Source organism: Octopus sinensis, linkage group LG2, assembly GCF_006345805.1.
Source record: "Octopus sinensis linkage group LG2, ASM634580v1, whole genome shotgun sequence".
Classification (NCBI taxonomy): domain Eukaryota; kingdom Metazoa; phylum Mollusca; class Cephalopoda; order Octopoda; family Octopodidae; genus Octopus; species Octopus sinensis.
The window spans coordinates 125,743,537-125,761,853 of NC_042998.1; the positions used below are offsets into that span (position 1 = coordinate 125,743,537).

Here is an 18,317-nt window from a genome sequence, read left to right on the forward strand (position 1 = left end):
AACTGTTACAAACTCTGGGATAGAACTATCAATGTAAGTACAGAAACCAATATTAATAAGAATAATTAAAGAATCCTGATGATCAGTCAAAGACTAAAGAATTTGTAATTTGCCACCATCAACTATGTTATCTATTTTTATTTAAAACTTTTAAATCTCTATGGATCAGTCCAACTAGTTATAATGGGTGTTTTAAAAAGGTATGTGTTAAGATTGCATTAGATAATTATTAATTGTTTCTTTAACTAGCTGTACTAAGTTTAACACTTTTCATTACTAAAGCCATTTGATATTATAAGCAAGTAACATCTGCTTACCATAAAAAAAATAAACAATGAATTCATTAAACATAATACAACCATGGAAGTGAATGCAAGGTTTGGAAAGAATGGAGAGAAAAAAAAATAGAAATAATACATTTCTAAATCTCTCAGAGAGATTTATACAATAGTAACATGATAAAGTGGTGGTATGTTGTCAACTTAATGTGACAGTCCCATGAAAGGGAAGAGTACTACTAATTTATGCAGTGTAATCTGAAATGATATCAAAAATATAACAATTTCAAAGGAGTGCTTTAAAGAGAATTATAAATACTTGATCTCTTCAATTAAAATTGTTATAGTGTTTAACAGGGAATTTTTCAAGAACTAATATTTGTTTCATGAAGAGCATTATATTGTTTAATACATATCATTGGTGGGTGGGGAGAGGTCATTACAAGATTTAATAAGTGTTGCTTTAGGGAGAATTGCCAGATAAACAAGAGTCTCTGTTAGTATCTAAATATCTGGACAAATTAATCACTTCACTGGTTGAAAAATGATTGGTTCAAATATTGTTTATTGATATTGTTTCACATCAGTAGGAAAGTCACTTAACTGTCAGTGAACATTCCTTATTACTATTAGGTTCTGTAAAGGTGGCAAGCTGGCAGAATTGTTTGCACACCAAATAAAATCCTTACCAGCATTTCTTCTGGCTCTTGACCTTCTGAAAAATCAAATAACACTGAGGTTGACATTGCCTTACGTCTTTTGAGGGTCAATAAAATAAGTACCAGTTAAGCACTGGGGTCGATAAAGTTTCAAGCTTTGCATCTATAGTAGAAGGGATTATTAGGTTCTGTAAAGATGGCAAGCTGGCAGAATCATAAGCACACCACATAAAATGCTTAGTGGCATTTTGTCTGGCTCTTTAATGTTCTGAGATCAAATACCACTGAGGTCAGATTTGCTTTCATCCTTTCAGGGTCAATAAAATAAGTACCAGTTAATTAATGTTATCAATGTAATTGACTAGCTACCTTCCTCAAAATTTCAAGCCTTGTGCCTATAGCATAAGTGTGAGAGGTTGGATCTGGCCAGTTTGAACATAAAACGGGTAGTATATTTTGGCCAGGTATGTTTAGATGCTAAAGGGCTAATCAGTACACCAATAATCACACTAGACGTCTCTTGTCGGGGGAGATAACTGGTATAGTTCTTTCACATCTATGAATAAATCAGTTAGAGAATCGTCCTTGCTTCTCTGTATGCATGATAGCTAAATAAAAACAAAAACAAATTGGGAGCATTACATATCTATCAATTCGTTACTTGCACTGTTGATTTGAAGTTGTCTTATGAAACTTGATGAAGTGTGATGGATTGAGCTTGATGTGTGGGAGGCAGTGCTTCAGTTTTATTATGATTGTGTGAGGTAAAGTGAGAAAATACGCTTTAGCCATTAAAGAATGCTTCACACACACACATGCGCGCGCGCACACACTCACAGACTACTTGCGTGTGAACATACGCACACTTTATTAAGGCACATTTTATGAAAACGCACAAACATAATTTAGAAAAACACACATTTGTTGATGCACCTGTACATATCCATATGCACACACACACAAAATATAACTCACACATATTGTTCCCATACTTTTGGGTTTATCAGCAGAAATGTTATATTTCTAATTGTCCTTCAATTTCAGTGCCAGCCATTTTGACCAAAGCCATTCCACAGACGTCAAAAACTATCGAGAGAGATATCCACAATACAAGTGAATACATAAATAAGTACACCTGTGAGTAACAACTATTTCTAATAAGAATCAGTAGCATATCGGATTCTCTATGCAGATTGCTTGATCTGCTAAATATAATATAAGCTAAATTCTAAATTCTTCCAATTACATGTTACTAGTGTGACTGAATGGTCAAAGGTGGAGTGCCTTTGGCTATAAGTGTACTCAAGTCTGCCCAGTTGTAAAGGTGGCCTAAGATTATATATAAAACTTACTGGAAAACGTTGGAAAAACATCATCTTGGCTTAACAACCCTCACCATTTGTTTTTACTGTTTTGTTTTCACTGTCCTGTTTTTGTTACCACATTCACCCTCCGCAAAAAAATCCCAAATTTTATTTAATTTGCTTTGTAGGAAAGACTGTTTTAATGAAGTCACGTCTTGTCCCTAGCTTCGAAATGCGGAGTACATAAAACAGGGGACAACTGATGAAGGGAATGTTCTTTATGTTGCCTGTCTTATTTCTCTGTTTGTTTCTTTTGTTGTTCAAAAGAGTTCGTTTTCTATGTTTTTGTTTTTTTATGTTCTCATTTCTCATTTTGTCTACGTTTTTTTGATGTCCTATACCCATATATGTATGTATCATCATGTATATATACATATATATATAGGTATGTAAATATGTGTATGTATATATGCATAGAGTTATATATATATATAATGTACTGTTCCATGATGGTAAGATCGACAAAAAAAGTACTGCATCTGGCTAGAGATAAATATAATTTAATAGACACAATATGTGTTTATATATGCTACTAATAGTTTCATATGTTGAGAAATACCTCAAACATATTCATCAGGCACAAACCACATATTATAACGAACTAAAAATTGAACGAGAGAAGAAACGTAAAAATTTGAGATGGAAGCATATAGAAAATGTGGAAGGTTAAAAAACGGAAAACGAAAATTAAAACTTAAAATGTTAAAAAAGTAAAAGAGTTATCTTCCTTAGATCTCAAGTTATAAGGCTGGAAAAATATGAACAAGTTAATATTAACCTCTTTTATTCATGTAAGTGCCTAAGTGACAATCTGGATAAGCTAGAGTTTGCAGAAAAAGAAATCAGCCAGCTATTTTGCACATTGAAAATACAATCTGTAAATGGAACAGTAATAATATACAAGACTTTTCTCAAGTTTAAAGTGTGATATTGTTTTTGTCATTTAAATTTCACTGAATGAGCTTTATATCTTTGTTAAAAACCAGTCCTTCCTTGCAGGAAGATTCCAAATAATGTATATGCATTAACACACATACATACATTCATACATACATAAGTATATATATGTACATACATACGTACGTATGTACATAGGTATATATGTACATGCATATGTATGTTAATGCATATACATTATGTATGTACATACATACATTCATTCATTCAAGGGGTGAGAGTACCTTGTGGTATTTGTTCTAGCTCTCTGTGCACACAGTTCAAATTATTTCAAGGTAAGCTTTACCTTTCTTCTTTTCAGGAAGATAAAATAAAGCACACATCCAGAGCAGTGGATTGGTGGAATTGTTAGTGTTTAGACAAGATGTCACGTGGTTTTTGCTTTGGTTCTTTCCTCTCTGAGTTCTTGAATGATAGGCTTAATCTGTTGCTTAGTTTGACATTACATCCTGCTCCTTGGGTGCCTTTAATAGAGATCACTCTACCGCAAGCATTGGAGTGATCTCTCTGGTATAAGGATAACTTCCCCATTGCCTTTCATCAGTCTCAGAGAGCACGAAAAAAAGGATAATTGGTGTTATCCTTCCCTCTCCACATGGTAAAAACAAATTGACCAGCAAGATACTTTTTGTTGGGTAGGCTTAGTATATAGGAAAAGTGTGGATCTCTAAGTGGATAGGACCAAGTGATCATACATCCTGTAATTGTTGCTGCATGTGTACATGGCCAAGATCCTTAGGTCTAATATATACAGATAGTGATATAAATCACTGACGTAATCAATGCTACACTTGGGAATTGACTTGTGATTCATGAGCTTATAGTGCTGACTTGGCTTATCTCATGATCCTGTAGCAAAAGATTATTATATTAGACCAGCATCCTATCCAGGGGAAAATGTTTCTCTCATCTTATGAAAGTTATAAGATAAATGTAGACCATATGGATTCTTCTGATTTTGAAAAGAATAAAGGAAATGCTATGAAGGTGTTGAATGGGTTACACTGTGTACAAAGAAGACACTCTCTCTCTCACACACACACACACACACACACAAAATGGAGTAAGCTGCCAAAATTATCTGTAAAGTTTGAATAGTATTTTATTTGCTATTCAAATGGCTGAGTGAACTTGATAGTGAACTATTAATTTATAAATCATATGAAAGTACTATCTACTATAGTCTAAAATCTTCTCAAGATGAATACTTGTCTCTTATTTGCTCAGTTCCATGGATTTTGTGGTCCTTTGGGAACATTTAGATTTTTTGCATTAATACTTTATCCGAGGAATATAGAAATGTCTTTTTTTAAGTTATCACTCCTTTTACTTATATGCTTGCATGTTACTGATGTTGTTTTGATGTTACTGTTGTTAATCATATACACATTTGTAATTTCGACCATTGTTTTCACTGCTTGCTTTCATATTTACAGCTATTCTTCATCATATTCTGACACTGGAACAAAAGCAAGATAAAATAACTCCTGGTCTGTTGAATCTGATGAAACAATCATTAATCAATGTTCGTCAGTTGGAATCATTTTTGCACATCATTCTGGTTAGTTAAGTTTACTGAGTAAACACCCCTTCTTACTTATAAGGAGTTTTATGTTGTTTTGAAGACTGAATTATGAATCACATGAGTGAATCCAGCACCAGAAATAACAAAAAAAAAAAATCTATTTCTTGTTTATTGCTACTGTTGCAGGTTAAAGAAGAAACTGGTATGCTGTTACTGTATTTATTCAATCTAAGAGATGAATATACATCAATAAAAATACTGTTATTTCAAACAGGCATCACATTGTTCAAGATTTAAATCAGTGTTTAAACATAAACATGAATACTTCCCAAAACACAGACTATTTAAGGGTCAATGATTTGCTGGCTCTTGTTTCTTGATGTTAAGTAGTGATATGCAAGGGTCAACTGAGAAGTTCACAGGCTGACTAAAATATTCTCATAGAATGTGACTAAATGAGGTTTATTTTTCAACACGTTCCCCTTGTGGCCCCCACACTTCTTCCTTTAAGTTTTGCAGTGTTTGGATCCCATTGGTGAAGAAGCTTTCATCCTGTTCATCAAAAAAGTCATTAACAACAGACATGATGTCATCATCACTGTAATACTAATTCCCAACCACATGTTTTTTCATGTTGGAGAACAGATGTTAATCAGATGGGACCAAATCAAGAGAATAGGGAGGATGATCAACTAGTTCAAAGCCACAGTCATGTTTGTTCCTTCTCGAGCCACGCATGGATCATAGGGCCAGTTTTCCGGTTTCCTTGGTGTAAAGGTTCCCCACCTGGACGGGACGCCAGTCCGTCGCAGGTGAGCTGCAAGATGCAGGAGGAAAGAGTGAGAGAAAGTTGTGACAAAAGAGTCAGCAGAAGTTCGCCATTACCTTCTGCTGGAGCCGTGTGGAGCTTAGATGTTTTACTCATAAACACACACATCGCCTGGTCTGAGATTCGAACCCGTGATCCCTCGACCATGAGTCCGCTGCTCTGATCACTAGGCCATGTGCCTCCACAAAGCCACAGTCATGCACAGCAGCCATTGAAAGTAAGGACTTGTGTGCTGGAGCATTGTTGTGATAAAACAAGATCCCTTTTGTCAGTTTCCCTGATTGTTTGGTCTTGATAGCTTTTCATAATTGCCTCAGCAAGTTAGCATACTACTTGCCATTGATAGTGTGGCCCTTTCAATAAACACAATGCTTTTTGTATCCCCTAAAACTGAGGCCATCACCCTCCCTGTGGAAGAAACGACCTTGGCCTTCTTTGGAGCAGGAGAGGAGGGGTATTTCCACTGCATGGATTGCCTCTTTGTCTCTGGCTCAAAATGATGAACTCAACACTCATGCTGGCTTAGGAAACTAGCTGGATCTACCCCACACAATGTCAAATTTTCCTGTGATGTGATCAGCCTGGGTGCACTTCTTTATCTGGTTTATAGTCATTCACCTGTTTTCCTTCATCGTGTGGTGAACATGATCAATTTTTTCTTTAGTGGTGGAAATTTATGGATGTCTAGACCTTGGGTCATCTTCAAGTCTTTCTCTTCCCGCCCAAATTCAGCTAACCACTTTTGCATTATTGATGAAGCTGAAGTATCATTCTGTAATGGAGCAACCATGTCCTTGTGAGCTAAACCCTTTCTCTGCAGGTACTTGATAACACTACATTGCGAAATTTTGTCCATTTTCCAGAAGAATTGCTACAATTCAAGAGGAATTGCTACATTGAACAGCCAGGGGTCAGTTTATCTTTATGAAGTTATAATAAGAAGAACTGAAATTAATGTATGCAAGTGTTCACAGCTCTAGCATCACTCCTTCATAGTCAGCCTCTGAACTTTTCAACCAACCCTTGTATAAACCTTTCCCCTATCTCAGGTAGCATTTCATGATGACATTTTTAATTGTTTCTCACAGCTAGTTTTAACTAAGGCAATATGGAGTAGAGTGTTCTGTGCACAGAAACAATAAATTACTTGTAGTGGATTTGAACTCCTGATCTTGACCATTCTGCCACTTCAGTATGTGGTGAGATTTTTTTTGTAATGAATTTTTTTTTATGTTGTTGTTGTTGTTCTCATTCCTAAGTCATCTTTAACCGAGCTGACCTATTCTTAAAGATGTTCCAACCAGAGTGATCCTATCTTGTCTATCTTGGACTACATTATCCATTGTGTTTTGCCTTTTCTAAAAACAATAGAGCATGGTTTAAAAGAGATTTGATTGCTATTTCACCATGTTGAACAACCACACAACCAGCACAATACAAGTCATCCCTGACTTTGTCAAGAAGCTCCACTGGAATCTTGATTCATAATGGTTATTAGCTGGTAGGGCCTTGTAGGGCAGTGCTTCTCAACAGGGTCCACATGACCCTTGAAGATCCATATAAGATTTTTTGTTAAAATTTATGTGCAATAAATTGGTTATATTTCTACAATAAACAAAATATTTTAACACTTTTTTATACAATAGGCATAGGAGTGATTGTGTGGTAAGTAGCTTGCTTACGAACCACATGATCCCGGGCTCAGTCCCACTGGGTGGCACCTTGGGCAAGTGTCTTCTACTATAGCCTTGGGCTGACCAAAGCCTTGTGAGTGGATTTGGTAGACGGAAACTGAAAGAAGCCTGCCGTATATATGTGTGTGTATATATATATATATATATATATATATATGTATGTATGTGTGTGTATATGTTTGTGTGTCTGTGTTTTTGTCCCCTCCAACATCACTTGACAACTGATGCTGATGTGTTTACGTCCCCATAACTTAGCAGTTTGGTAAAAAGAGACCGATAGAATAAGTACTAGACTTACAAAGAATAAGTCCTGGGGTCGATTTGCTCGACTAAAGGTGGTGCTCCAGCATGGCCACAACCACATGACTGAAACAAGTAAAAGAGTAAAGAGTAATTCCTAATAATATTTAAATATAAAGATATAATACCATTTTTTAAACATCAAATAGTGATGGTAGTATGTATCCAGTAAAATAAATTAGAAAATCAAAGGGGTTCGTAGGTAAAAATGGTTGAGAAACACTGTAGTAAGGGGTTGAACTGAGAAGTATTGTGCTTGGAGCATCAGAGGGGGAGGCTGTGTTTCTCCTCTCAAATAACAGCAATACCTGGTATTTATCATTGTTTTTTTTTTTGTGGTGTTGTTTTGTAGTTAATAGTTTTGTTGCTACTGCTATTGTTGAGCAGCCCTGTTAGCACACTATCTTAGCTGAGATATAGCATGAATGGAAATACTCAATGAAACACTTGTAATCAAGCTACAGGTCCAGCAGCCTTTATATACAGAGTGCACTAGGTAAATTGTCGCCATCTTATATTTTCAATTTTGTGCATGCACATTGTTTGTTTATGATTTTGTCCTCTACATAGTATAGTAGGATCAGTTGTGCACTGTCTGTGAGAAAAACAGCACCATGATGCAATTCACTCTGCCAGAAATTTGGAAATGACATGCTGTACTGCTTGGCATTCATGCCAGAAGCTCCAATACAAACATTTCGGAGTGTTACGGTGTCAGTCTGAGGACAGTGCAGTCTGAGGACATGTACCAAGAGTGATAAAAATCAAACATCCATTCAACATCATGGTGTTTGATATGGTGACGTTATGCCTCCCTTCATCATCCTACACAGCCTCAGACTCAACACGGAGGCCTACATCAATTACCTGGGCGAGGTAGTGCTACCTTGGGTCAAGAGAGTGGCTGCTGGAAGACCTTATGTCTGACAACAGGACTCTGCACCATGCCACACAAGCAGGAGAACCCAGTCATGGCTGTCAGACAATTTCTGCATTCACATCACCCTTAACATCTGGCCACCTAATTTCCCAGACTGCAACCTCCTTGATTATTATGTGTGGGGCAGAGTTGAGTGAGAGACCAACAAAACTCCTTGTAACACCAAAGATGAATTGAAGGCAAGGATTATGGTAGCATTCGCCAACTTAAACAAGGAGACCGTCCAGAAGAGTTTGCAGGAGATTCCAAAGTCATCTGGAGGCTGTGGTAGAAGCCAATGGCGATTTTATTGAATAAATTTACTCTGCAGTATTTCAAGATATTTTTATGTAATTTTGGTAAATATATCTGCTAAAATGAGATGTCAGTGTTATTTTCATTTTTGCATAATTTAGATGACAGTTTATTCACCACAACCTGCATATCTCTGGATCCTTCAATATTTGATGTGTGTGTTTGTGTGTGTGTGCGTCTGTGTGAGGTGTGTGTGTATGCATTCAAACCACAGAAGTAAATACTACAGCTACTACTACTACTACTAACAATAATAAATCTTTCTACTAAAGACACAAGGGCTGACAGTTTGTGGGAGGAGACTAGTCAATTACATTAACCCCAGTGTTTTACTGGTACTTAATTTATCAATCCCAAAAGGATGAAAGGCAAAGTTGACCTCAATGGAATTTGAGAATGTAAAGACAGAAAAAATACCACTAAGCATTTTGCCCAGTGTGCTAATGATTCTGCCAGCTCGCTGCAATAATAATAATAATAATAATAATAATAATAATAATAATAATGATGATGATGATAGTAAAAATCAATGATATTAGAATGGAATTTGGACCGAAAGTTGTGTAACTAAAGAAAAATTTAAATAAGAAATGAACAAAAAAAAAAGAAAAAGCATGGAAGAAAAAATGTATGGTCAGATTGCAAGAGATGTGAACGCTAAGACAAATACAGAGGACCAGCGGCTATGAATGAGGAGGAGTGACCTGAAAGTAGAGACAGAAGCACTCATATGCACAGCTCAAGAACAAGCATTAAGGATCAATTATATGAAGTGCAGAATTGACAACACTACCGAAAGTGACAAATGCAGAATGTGTGGTGAGAGGGGTGAAACGATATGGCACATCATTAGCGAATGCCTGAAATTGACACAACATGAATACAAATGACGCTATGACAATGTAGCAAGAATGATCCAATGGGAGTTTTGTGGAAATCATGGCCTACAAAGAGCAAAAACGTGGTATGAACAAACCCCAGAAAGAGTCACCAAAAACAAGAACTACAAAATCCTATGAAATGTAATGATCCAGTGTGATCACCTGACCAGACATAGGATACCGGACATTGTTGTGGTGAATAAAAAAGAAAGAACATGTATGATTATCGACATAGCATGCCCTGCTGACAACAGGATCAATGTGAAAGGAGAAGAAAAAATAAACAACTATGACAATTTAAAGTGGGAAATACGAAGGTCATAGTGAATGAAGAGAGTAAAATGTGACACCAATAATAAATGGGGCACTTGGAAGTATCAGCACTCAGCTACTAACATGGCTGAAAAAGATCGGTGAAAGTGTGAAGGTAGAACATCTACAAAAATCAGCATTGCTTGGAACTGCAAGAATCCTTCATAGGGTTCTTGAATAATGACCAGTAAACAAATGTTACCTTAGTCTGCTTGCTGTAGACAGCCGACACTTTCCATCATAACCAGCAAAATAAACTGTGAGTTTTCATATAATAATAAAAATAATAATATGGAGTTGGAGAAATGTAAGATTTTGTGGGACTTTCCTATTCAAATGGACAAGAATTTAAAAAATAATAGACTGGATATAACAATTATAGATAAAGGAAAGCGAAGTTGCTTACTGATTGACCCATCATGCTTGTTTGATTCCAGGATCATAAAGAAAGAGGACAGAGAATGAAAAGATAGAATCCCCATAAATTTGAAATAGGAAGAATTTGGAGCATGTGAACAGTAAAGGGCATGTCTATAATAATTGGTGCATTGGAAACAGTAAGCAAAGATATAGACAAATGGCTGAAGGAAATTGGAATAGAATGCTCGGTAGAGCTCCTACAAAAAGTTTGTCTCTTAGGGACAACAAGGATTATCAGGAGGGTTCTAAGCACTTGAAAGACTGATGGAAACTTGTGGATAGTTAAGATTACAAGTAGTAACCCACTGTCTACATAAATCCTATCAGGAATAACACTGAACCTGAGCCAAACCAAAATAATAATTATGAGGAACTCTCACATTGAAGATAACATATGAGTGTTCAGCATTTGCCAAATGACCTGCACAAGTGATTTGTTTATGGTGATCAAATGTATGTGCTGAACATTAGCTCAGTCTCTCCATCAAAGCAGTGTTGTCTGAACAGGTGCATAGTGTACCATGCATCAGGTGTTGAAGTGATCACAGAACAATGTGAGATGAAGTGTTTTGCTCAAGAACACAACACATCATGTAGTCTAGGGATTGAAACCATGATCTCACAATCATGAGTTCAACACCACTAGACCATGCACCCTCACATAAGCAATAATAATAATCCGTTCTATCATATGCACAAGGCCTAAAGTTTTGGGTAGGAGACTAGTCGATTACATTGACCCCAGAATTTCACTGGTACTTAATGTATTGACCTTGAAAGGATGAAAGGCAAAGTCGACCTTGGCAGAATTTGAACTCAGAACATAGCTACAGGTGAAATACCGCTAAGCATTTCATCCAGCGTGCTAACGAATCTGCCAACTCACTGCCTTAATAATAATGATGATAATAATAGCAACAACAACAACAATAATAATAATAATAATAATAATTTCAAATTTTAGCACAAGGCCAGTAATTCTGGGTGAGGCATTAAGTTGATTACATCGACTACTATGTTCAGGTGGTACTTATTTTATTGACCTCAGAAAGATGAAAAGCAAAGTAAGCCTTGGCAACATTTGGTTCAGAGCATAAAGACAGATGAAATACCGAGCATTTTGATTGGCATGCTAACTATTCTGCTAGCTCGATACCTTAACAATAATAACAACAACAATAATAGTAGTTTCAAATCTTGCCACAAGGGCAGCCCTTTTGGGAGAGGGGATGTGTTGATTACATTGATCCCAGTATTCAACTGGTATTTAATTTATCGACCCCCGAAAGGATGAAAGGTAAAGTTGACCTCGGTGGAATTTGAACAAAGAATGTAAAGACAGATTAAATGCCTCTAAGCCTGTTGTCTGGTGTATTATTGATTCTGCTAGTTCACCACCTGAATAATAATAATAATAAGAAGAAGAAATATGGTCGGCGAACGAACAACCAAAAAAAAGGAGTATCAAAATAACAAACTCGGCATCTGAACAACTTTGGACCCCCATAACAACTGAAGAGGTCACCCAGGCACTGCAAAGACTAAGCAACTGAAAGGCACCTGGGCATGACAAGATCCCCAACTTCTGGTTGAAATATCTAACAGGAATGCACAAAAAGCTGGCTGAAAACTTTAACAACATACTAGCAGAGCCAGAGACAATGCCTGAATGGCTCACGAAGGGGAAAACCATCATAATTCCCAAATCAAATGAAACAGCAAAACCAGAAAACTACAGACCAATAACCTGCCTCCCTACTATGTTCAAGGCATTTACTGCAGTGATATCGCAAAGGCTGAACAAGCACCTGGACGAAAACAAACTGTTCCCAGAAGAGCAGAAAGGATGCCGCAAAGGCTCATATGGCTGTAAAGATCAACTAATGATTAATAAAGCCATAACTGAAGACAGCCACAGAAAGAAGAAAGGCCTCAGTATGGCCTGGATTGACTACAAAAAGGCGTTTGATAGCATCCCCCACACATGGATCCTCGAAACACTAGCCATTAACAAAGTAGCACCAACAATCATAAAATTCATAGAGCACTCTATGAATAAATGGCAAACAGTCCTACACCTCCAAACAAAAGAGGGACTCATGAAAACCAAAGACATCCCCATTAGAAGAGGAATATTCCAGGGAGACACACTCTCTCCACTCATTTTCTGCTTAGCACTGTCACCTCTATCTGATATACTAAATAGAACTGGATGCGGATATAAATGTGACAGCAAAACGATCAGCCACCTTTTATATATGGATGACCTAAAACTATACGCTGCAAATGACAAACAACTGGAAACACTATTAAAGACAGTTCATGGATTTACCAAAGAAATAGATATGAAATTTGGATTAGAAAAATGCACCAAAGTAACCATGAAAAGAGGAAAACTAGTTAAGAGTAACAACATCACACTAGATAAAACCAATGAAATAAAAGAATTAGACCAAAGCCAAACTTACAAATACTTAGGAATCCATGAACTAGATAAGACACAACACACACAAATGAAAGAGAAAATAAAAAAAGAATATTATAGACGAGTTAGATCAATACTAAAAACAGAGCTCAATGCTAAAAACAAGATAATAGGTATCAACACTTTAGCTGTCCCAGTTATAAGTTACAGCTACAATATCCTTAACTGGACACGAAATGAACTGACCAAAATAGATAGGAAAACAAGAAAAATAATGACAGGATCTAGGATGCATCATCCAAAATCTGACATAGAAAGACTATATATACAACGTATAGAAGGTGGTAGAGGCCTTATACAGCTGGAAAACTACTATAAAATAACCACCATAGGACTGCAAAAATATCTACTTCAGAAAGAAGGAAAACTGATCCAGATAGCGGCAAAACACGAGCAAAACAAAAAACTGTTCTCAGTATTTAAGGAAGCTGACAAATACAAACAAGAAATCATACCACCTAATAAACATGAAGAAAAAGAAGAAGAAGATGAAGAAACAACAAAAGCTATAAAACAAATGAAATCCAAACTAAAAATAGAACAGCAACGAACCATGATAAAACGATGGCAAGAAAAGCCCCTTCATGGTAAATACTGGACTAAACTAAATGCAAAAGAAATAGATAAAGAAAAATCCCAGCAATGGTTGAGAAGCTCAGGACTCAAAGCAGAAACAGAGGGATTTTTAATTGCAGCACAAGACCAAAGCCTCCCCACCAGAAATTACCAAAAACATGTAATGAAAAGAAATATTACAAGTAACTGCAGAATATGTGGAGATGGACAAGAAACAATAAATCATATTATCTCTAGCTGCCCAGTCCTGGCTAAGAAGGAATATATTCACAGACATGACAGAGTTGGAACCTACATACATTGGAAGCTATGCCAACATTATGGAATAACAACAGAAAAAAGATGGTATAGGCACACACCAGAAAAGGTCACAGAAAACGAGAAAGCAACCATACTCTGGGATATGCCGATACACACAGACAGAGAAATTAAGGCCAACAGACCAGATATAGTTGTCAGAGATCATGAAGAAAAAAAATGCTTTCTAATTGATGTATCAATACCGGCAGATGACAATGTGTCTCTAAAAGAAATGGAGAAACTCTCAAAATACAAAGACCTGGAAATAGAGGTAACTAGAATGTAGAATCTGAAAACAGAAACAATTCCTATCATAGTAGGTGCATTAGGCATGATAAAAAAATATTCAGACAAATACATAACAAAAACACCAGTACTTACAAACACATATAACATACAGAAAATTGCACTACTAGGCACTGCACACATCCTACGCAGAACACTTTCCATACAATAACCATCAGAGCATCACAACAAATCACAGCACATACCCAAGGCACACAGAGCTGCGCTCGGTAGTGAAGTGAAAGCACGCTATAAAAATAAAACTACTGAATAATAATAATAATAATAGTGACCCACTTGGTAAGTGGATGTGAAATCCTTGCACAAAAAGAATACAATCACCACCATAACAAAGTGTGTGTGTATCTTCATTGGCTCTTATGCTGTAAATACTAAGTAACAGAGAACTGGTATAAGCATGTACCGAGTAAAGTTATGCAGGAAGATGGAAAAGTAACGATACTCTGGGACTATGATTTTCAGACGGATCGTGTAATTGAACACCGTCAGCCAGATATTGTCATATTGAATAAGAGTGACAAATACTACCAGATTATTGATGTAGCCATACTAAATTACATGAATATTGTAAGTAAAGAGGTTGAAAAAATCTCCAAGAACTCTGAATTGAAAGTAGAAATGGCAAGACTGTATGGAATGCGAGAGGGTAAAGTAAAAGTGATACCAGTGGTGACCAGAGTGTTGGGCTCAATCCCATTGAAACTTTATGACTTCTTAAGGCAACTGGAAATCCCATTCAAGATTGATGTCTTGTGAAAAAGCAGCCTTATTGGGCACAGTGCACATCTTAAGGAAAGTATTATCTGTCTGAGGTCCTTGTTGTGACTTGACAGATGACTAAAGACTTCGTTGCATTTTTACACTGTGTTATGAAGGAATAATAATAGCAATAATAATAACAATCATCATCATCATCATCATTTAATATCTGTCTTACATGCTGGCATGGGTTGGATAGTAAACCAGAAGACTGTGCCAAGTTCCACTGTCTGTTTTGGCATGCTTTTTACAGTTGGATGCCCTTCCCAAAATAAATTACTTTACAGATGTAATAATAATGATGAGGAAGAGAGCGGAAATTTTTTTTCTAAATTTGGCACAAGGCCAGCAGTTTTTGAGAAGACGGTGCTAGTTGATATCATTTACTGCTGTATTTGAATGGTACTTTATTTTATAAACTCCAAAGAGATGAAAAGTTGAACTTGGCAGGATTTAAGCATAGAAGGTAAAGAGCTGGAACAAATACTGCAAAGTGTTTTGTTTGCCAATGATAATCCTTTCTGCTACAGGAAAGGAGGGGGTAAGTCAATTACATTGAACCCAGTGCTTGACTTACTTATTTCACCAACCCTGAAAAAAACGAAAGGCAAAGTTGACCTTGGCAGAATTTGAACTCAGAATGTAGTGAAAGGCAAAATACTGCTAAGCATTTCACCCGGTGTGCTAACAATTCTTTCAGTTCACCACCCTTATTATTGTTTGTAAATAATAATGATAATAATAAGTCGACCCTGGTGGAATTTGTACTCAGAAAGTAGTGGCAGACGAAATACCGCTAAGTATTTCGCCGGGCATGCTAATGATTTTTTTAGCTCACTGCCTTAGTATAATAATAATCCTTTCTACTGTAGGCACAAGGCCCAAAAATTTGGAGGAGGGGATAGTTGATTACATTGATCCCAGTGCATAACTGGTACTTATTTCATCGTCCCTGAAAGGATGAAAGGCAAAGTTAACCTCGGCAGAATTTGAACTCAGAATGTAACGGCAGATGAAATACCACTAAGCATTTCCCCTGGCGTGCTAACGATTCTGCCAGTTCGCCGCATTAGTATTTTAATAATGATAATGATAGTAATGGCACATGGCCAGCACCCTAGGAGGAGGGGTAAGTCATTGACCCCAAGGAGGGGACATTGACCCTGAAAGGATGAAAGGCAAAGTCAACCTCAGAAGAATTTGAACTTAGAATATAAAGGCACAAAATGCTTCTAAGCATTTTGCCCAGCATGCTAAGAATTTTTACCGGCTTGCTACCTTAAATAACAACAACAACAACAACAGTAATAATAATAATAATAACAATAATAATAATAATGATAATAATAATAATAATAATGATGATGATGATGATGATGATGATAATGATAATAATAATAATGATATAATAATAATAATAATGATGATGATAATAATGATGATAATAATAATGATGATAATAATAATAATGATGATAATAATAATGATAATAATAATAATGATAATAATAATAATAATGATGATGATGATGATAATAATAATAATGATGATGATGATAATAATGATAATAATAATAATAATAATAATGATAATAATAATAATGATGATAATAATAATAATAATAATAATTTTTCAGGCCTCTTTTTGTCAGTTAGCTTCATTTTTTTCTTTTTTGGTATCCACCTGAAATTCTTTTCACATAATTTTTGGCTCTCAAACTTCTCATTTGATTTTTTGATAAATGTTTTTGTTGTTGTTGTTCCTGTTAATTTTGTTATTGCCATTGTTGTTATAAATCATAATGATGATATAAAACTTCATTTCCTTGATGTTATTGTTGCTGTTGTTAATTATTTGATTATCCACACCCAGAAATACCAAGATTCTCTGTAGATTTTTATGTAGCCAAGATAGGCAATATTCAAATTTGCATACCTTTTTTTTCTTTCTGTTTTTTTTTGCTATATTTCTACCAGTGTTGTCTCCAAACTATAAACAATGACCTTAAAAGTTATGATGTTTTCTTTTTAAGTCTTATTTTTAATCATGGCAAAGTACGGAAACAATGCTTCAAGATGCAGTTAACCCTCTTTTCACCATATATTTGTTGAAATATGCTACCTATGTTTCAACTAATTTTAAAAATACTGAAGAATTTAGTAAAATAATAGTTATTATTAAGTTAGTGTTTAAAACATAAATTAATTTGAAATTTTGAAGGAAGGCTTTAATTTAGATAACTTTACACAGGAAAGTTTGTATCAGTAAACCAAATGTAGTCTCAGGTAGGTTGGTATCAAGAGGGTTCAGACACTTTATATTTTATATGCCTCAGTTTCATCTTCCTGTTAGATAAGGGTATCAATACACTAGCATTTTATCCATATCGAAATGTGTCACTTATTCTATTAATACTTCATAAATTAGAGTTAAATGCAAGTGTTTTGGATACCTTAAGATTCAAGAAAATGATTAACTCTCTTTTTTTGTTGTTAATCATAATTTTTCAAAAATACTGAAAAAAATTGGGTTTTAAGTAAATCTAGCTGGAATTTCTTTAACTTTATATATAAATAGGAGTGGAAGTCATATTGGGAAGATCTGTGTTTGAAGTAGATGTGGAATGAAGCTTTAAAGTCAGTGCGTGATGTAGGTGTGTAAAATAGATACTGAAGATGAAGAAGGTTCATCATCGTCATCATTTAACATCCGTTTTCCGTGCTAGCACGGGTTGGATGGTTCAACTGGGGCCTGGGAAACCAGGAGGCTGCACCAGGCTCCAGTCTGATCTGGCAGTGTTTCTACAGCTGGATGCCCTTCCTAATGCCAACCACTCAGTGAGTGTAGTGGGTGCTTTTTACGTGCCACCGGCACAGGTGCCAGGGGAGGCTGGCAGCAGCCATGATCAGTTGGTGCTTTTTACGTGAAGATATAAATAGTAGCAACATGTCTTCATGGAAAGTTTGTGTAAAATATCTTAGTTGTTGTTGAATGCCATGTCAGCTTTGATCAAATAGACATGATGAAAGGAATAGTGTATTTTAGGTGGTAGACTGAATTGCCCTGGTCTTTCTGGTCTTTAACAGAGTCCACTCTGTTACAAGCATTTGGATTAGGTCTGGTTTGAGGATAACTTCTCCCCTCCCTCTCACCAGCCTTGGAGGTCCTGTAAAGGATCATGGATATTGCCTTTCCTTGTGACTAAAAGAAAATAATCTAGGACTTGATTATCTAATGTGTCCTTTATTTTTGTTTTGAAGCAATAGCTTGTGGTATGAGGGAGATTTGGTTGATATTTCTAGCTGATTGAGTGACCTTGTAGAAGCTCCCTCACTTAAATATCCACTATATGAAAAAATGAAATGCTATATATTTTATATTAAAATTATTTGAGAAATATCTGTATAGAGTCATCATGTAGATAAGTATGGAAGACAT

At 35.8% G+C, this 18,317-nt stretch overlaps 1 protein-coding gene across 3 annotated transcripts in view; it reads left to right on the top strand.

The window, feature by feature from the left end:
• Positions 1 to 18,317, top strand: part of LOC115228997 (cilia- and flagella-associated protein 206-like) — a 119,434-nt gene that overhangs the window by 62,744 nt on the left and 38,373 nt on the right. For all 3 annotated transcript variants that reach the window (XM_029799432.2, XM_036499188.1, XM_029799437.2), the window contains 2 exons: positions 1,982 to 2,074; positions 4,695 to 4,819. In XM_029799432.2, coding sequence (XP_029655292.1) covers positions 1,982 to 2,074; positions 4,695 to 4,819 — 218 coding nt within the window. The remainder of the gene's footprint in view (positions 1 to 1,981; positions 2,075 to 4,694; positions 4,820 to 18,317) is intronic.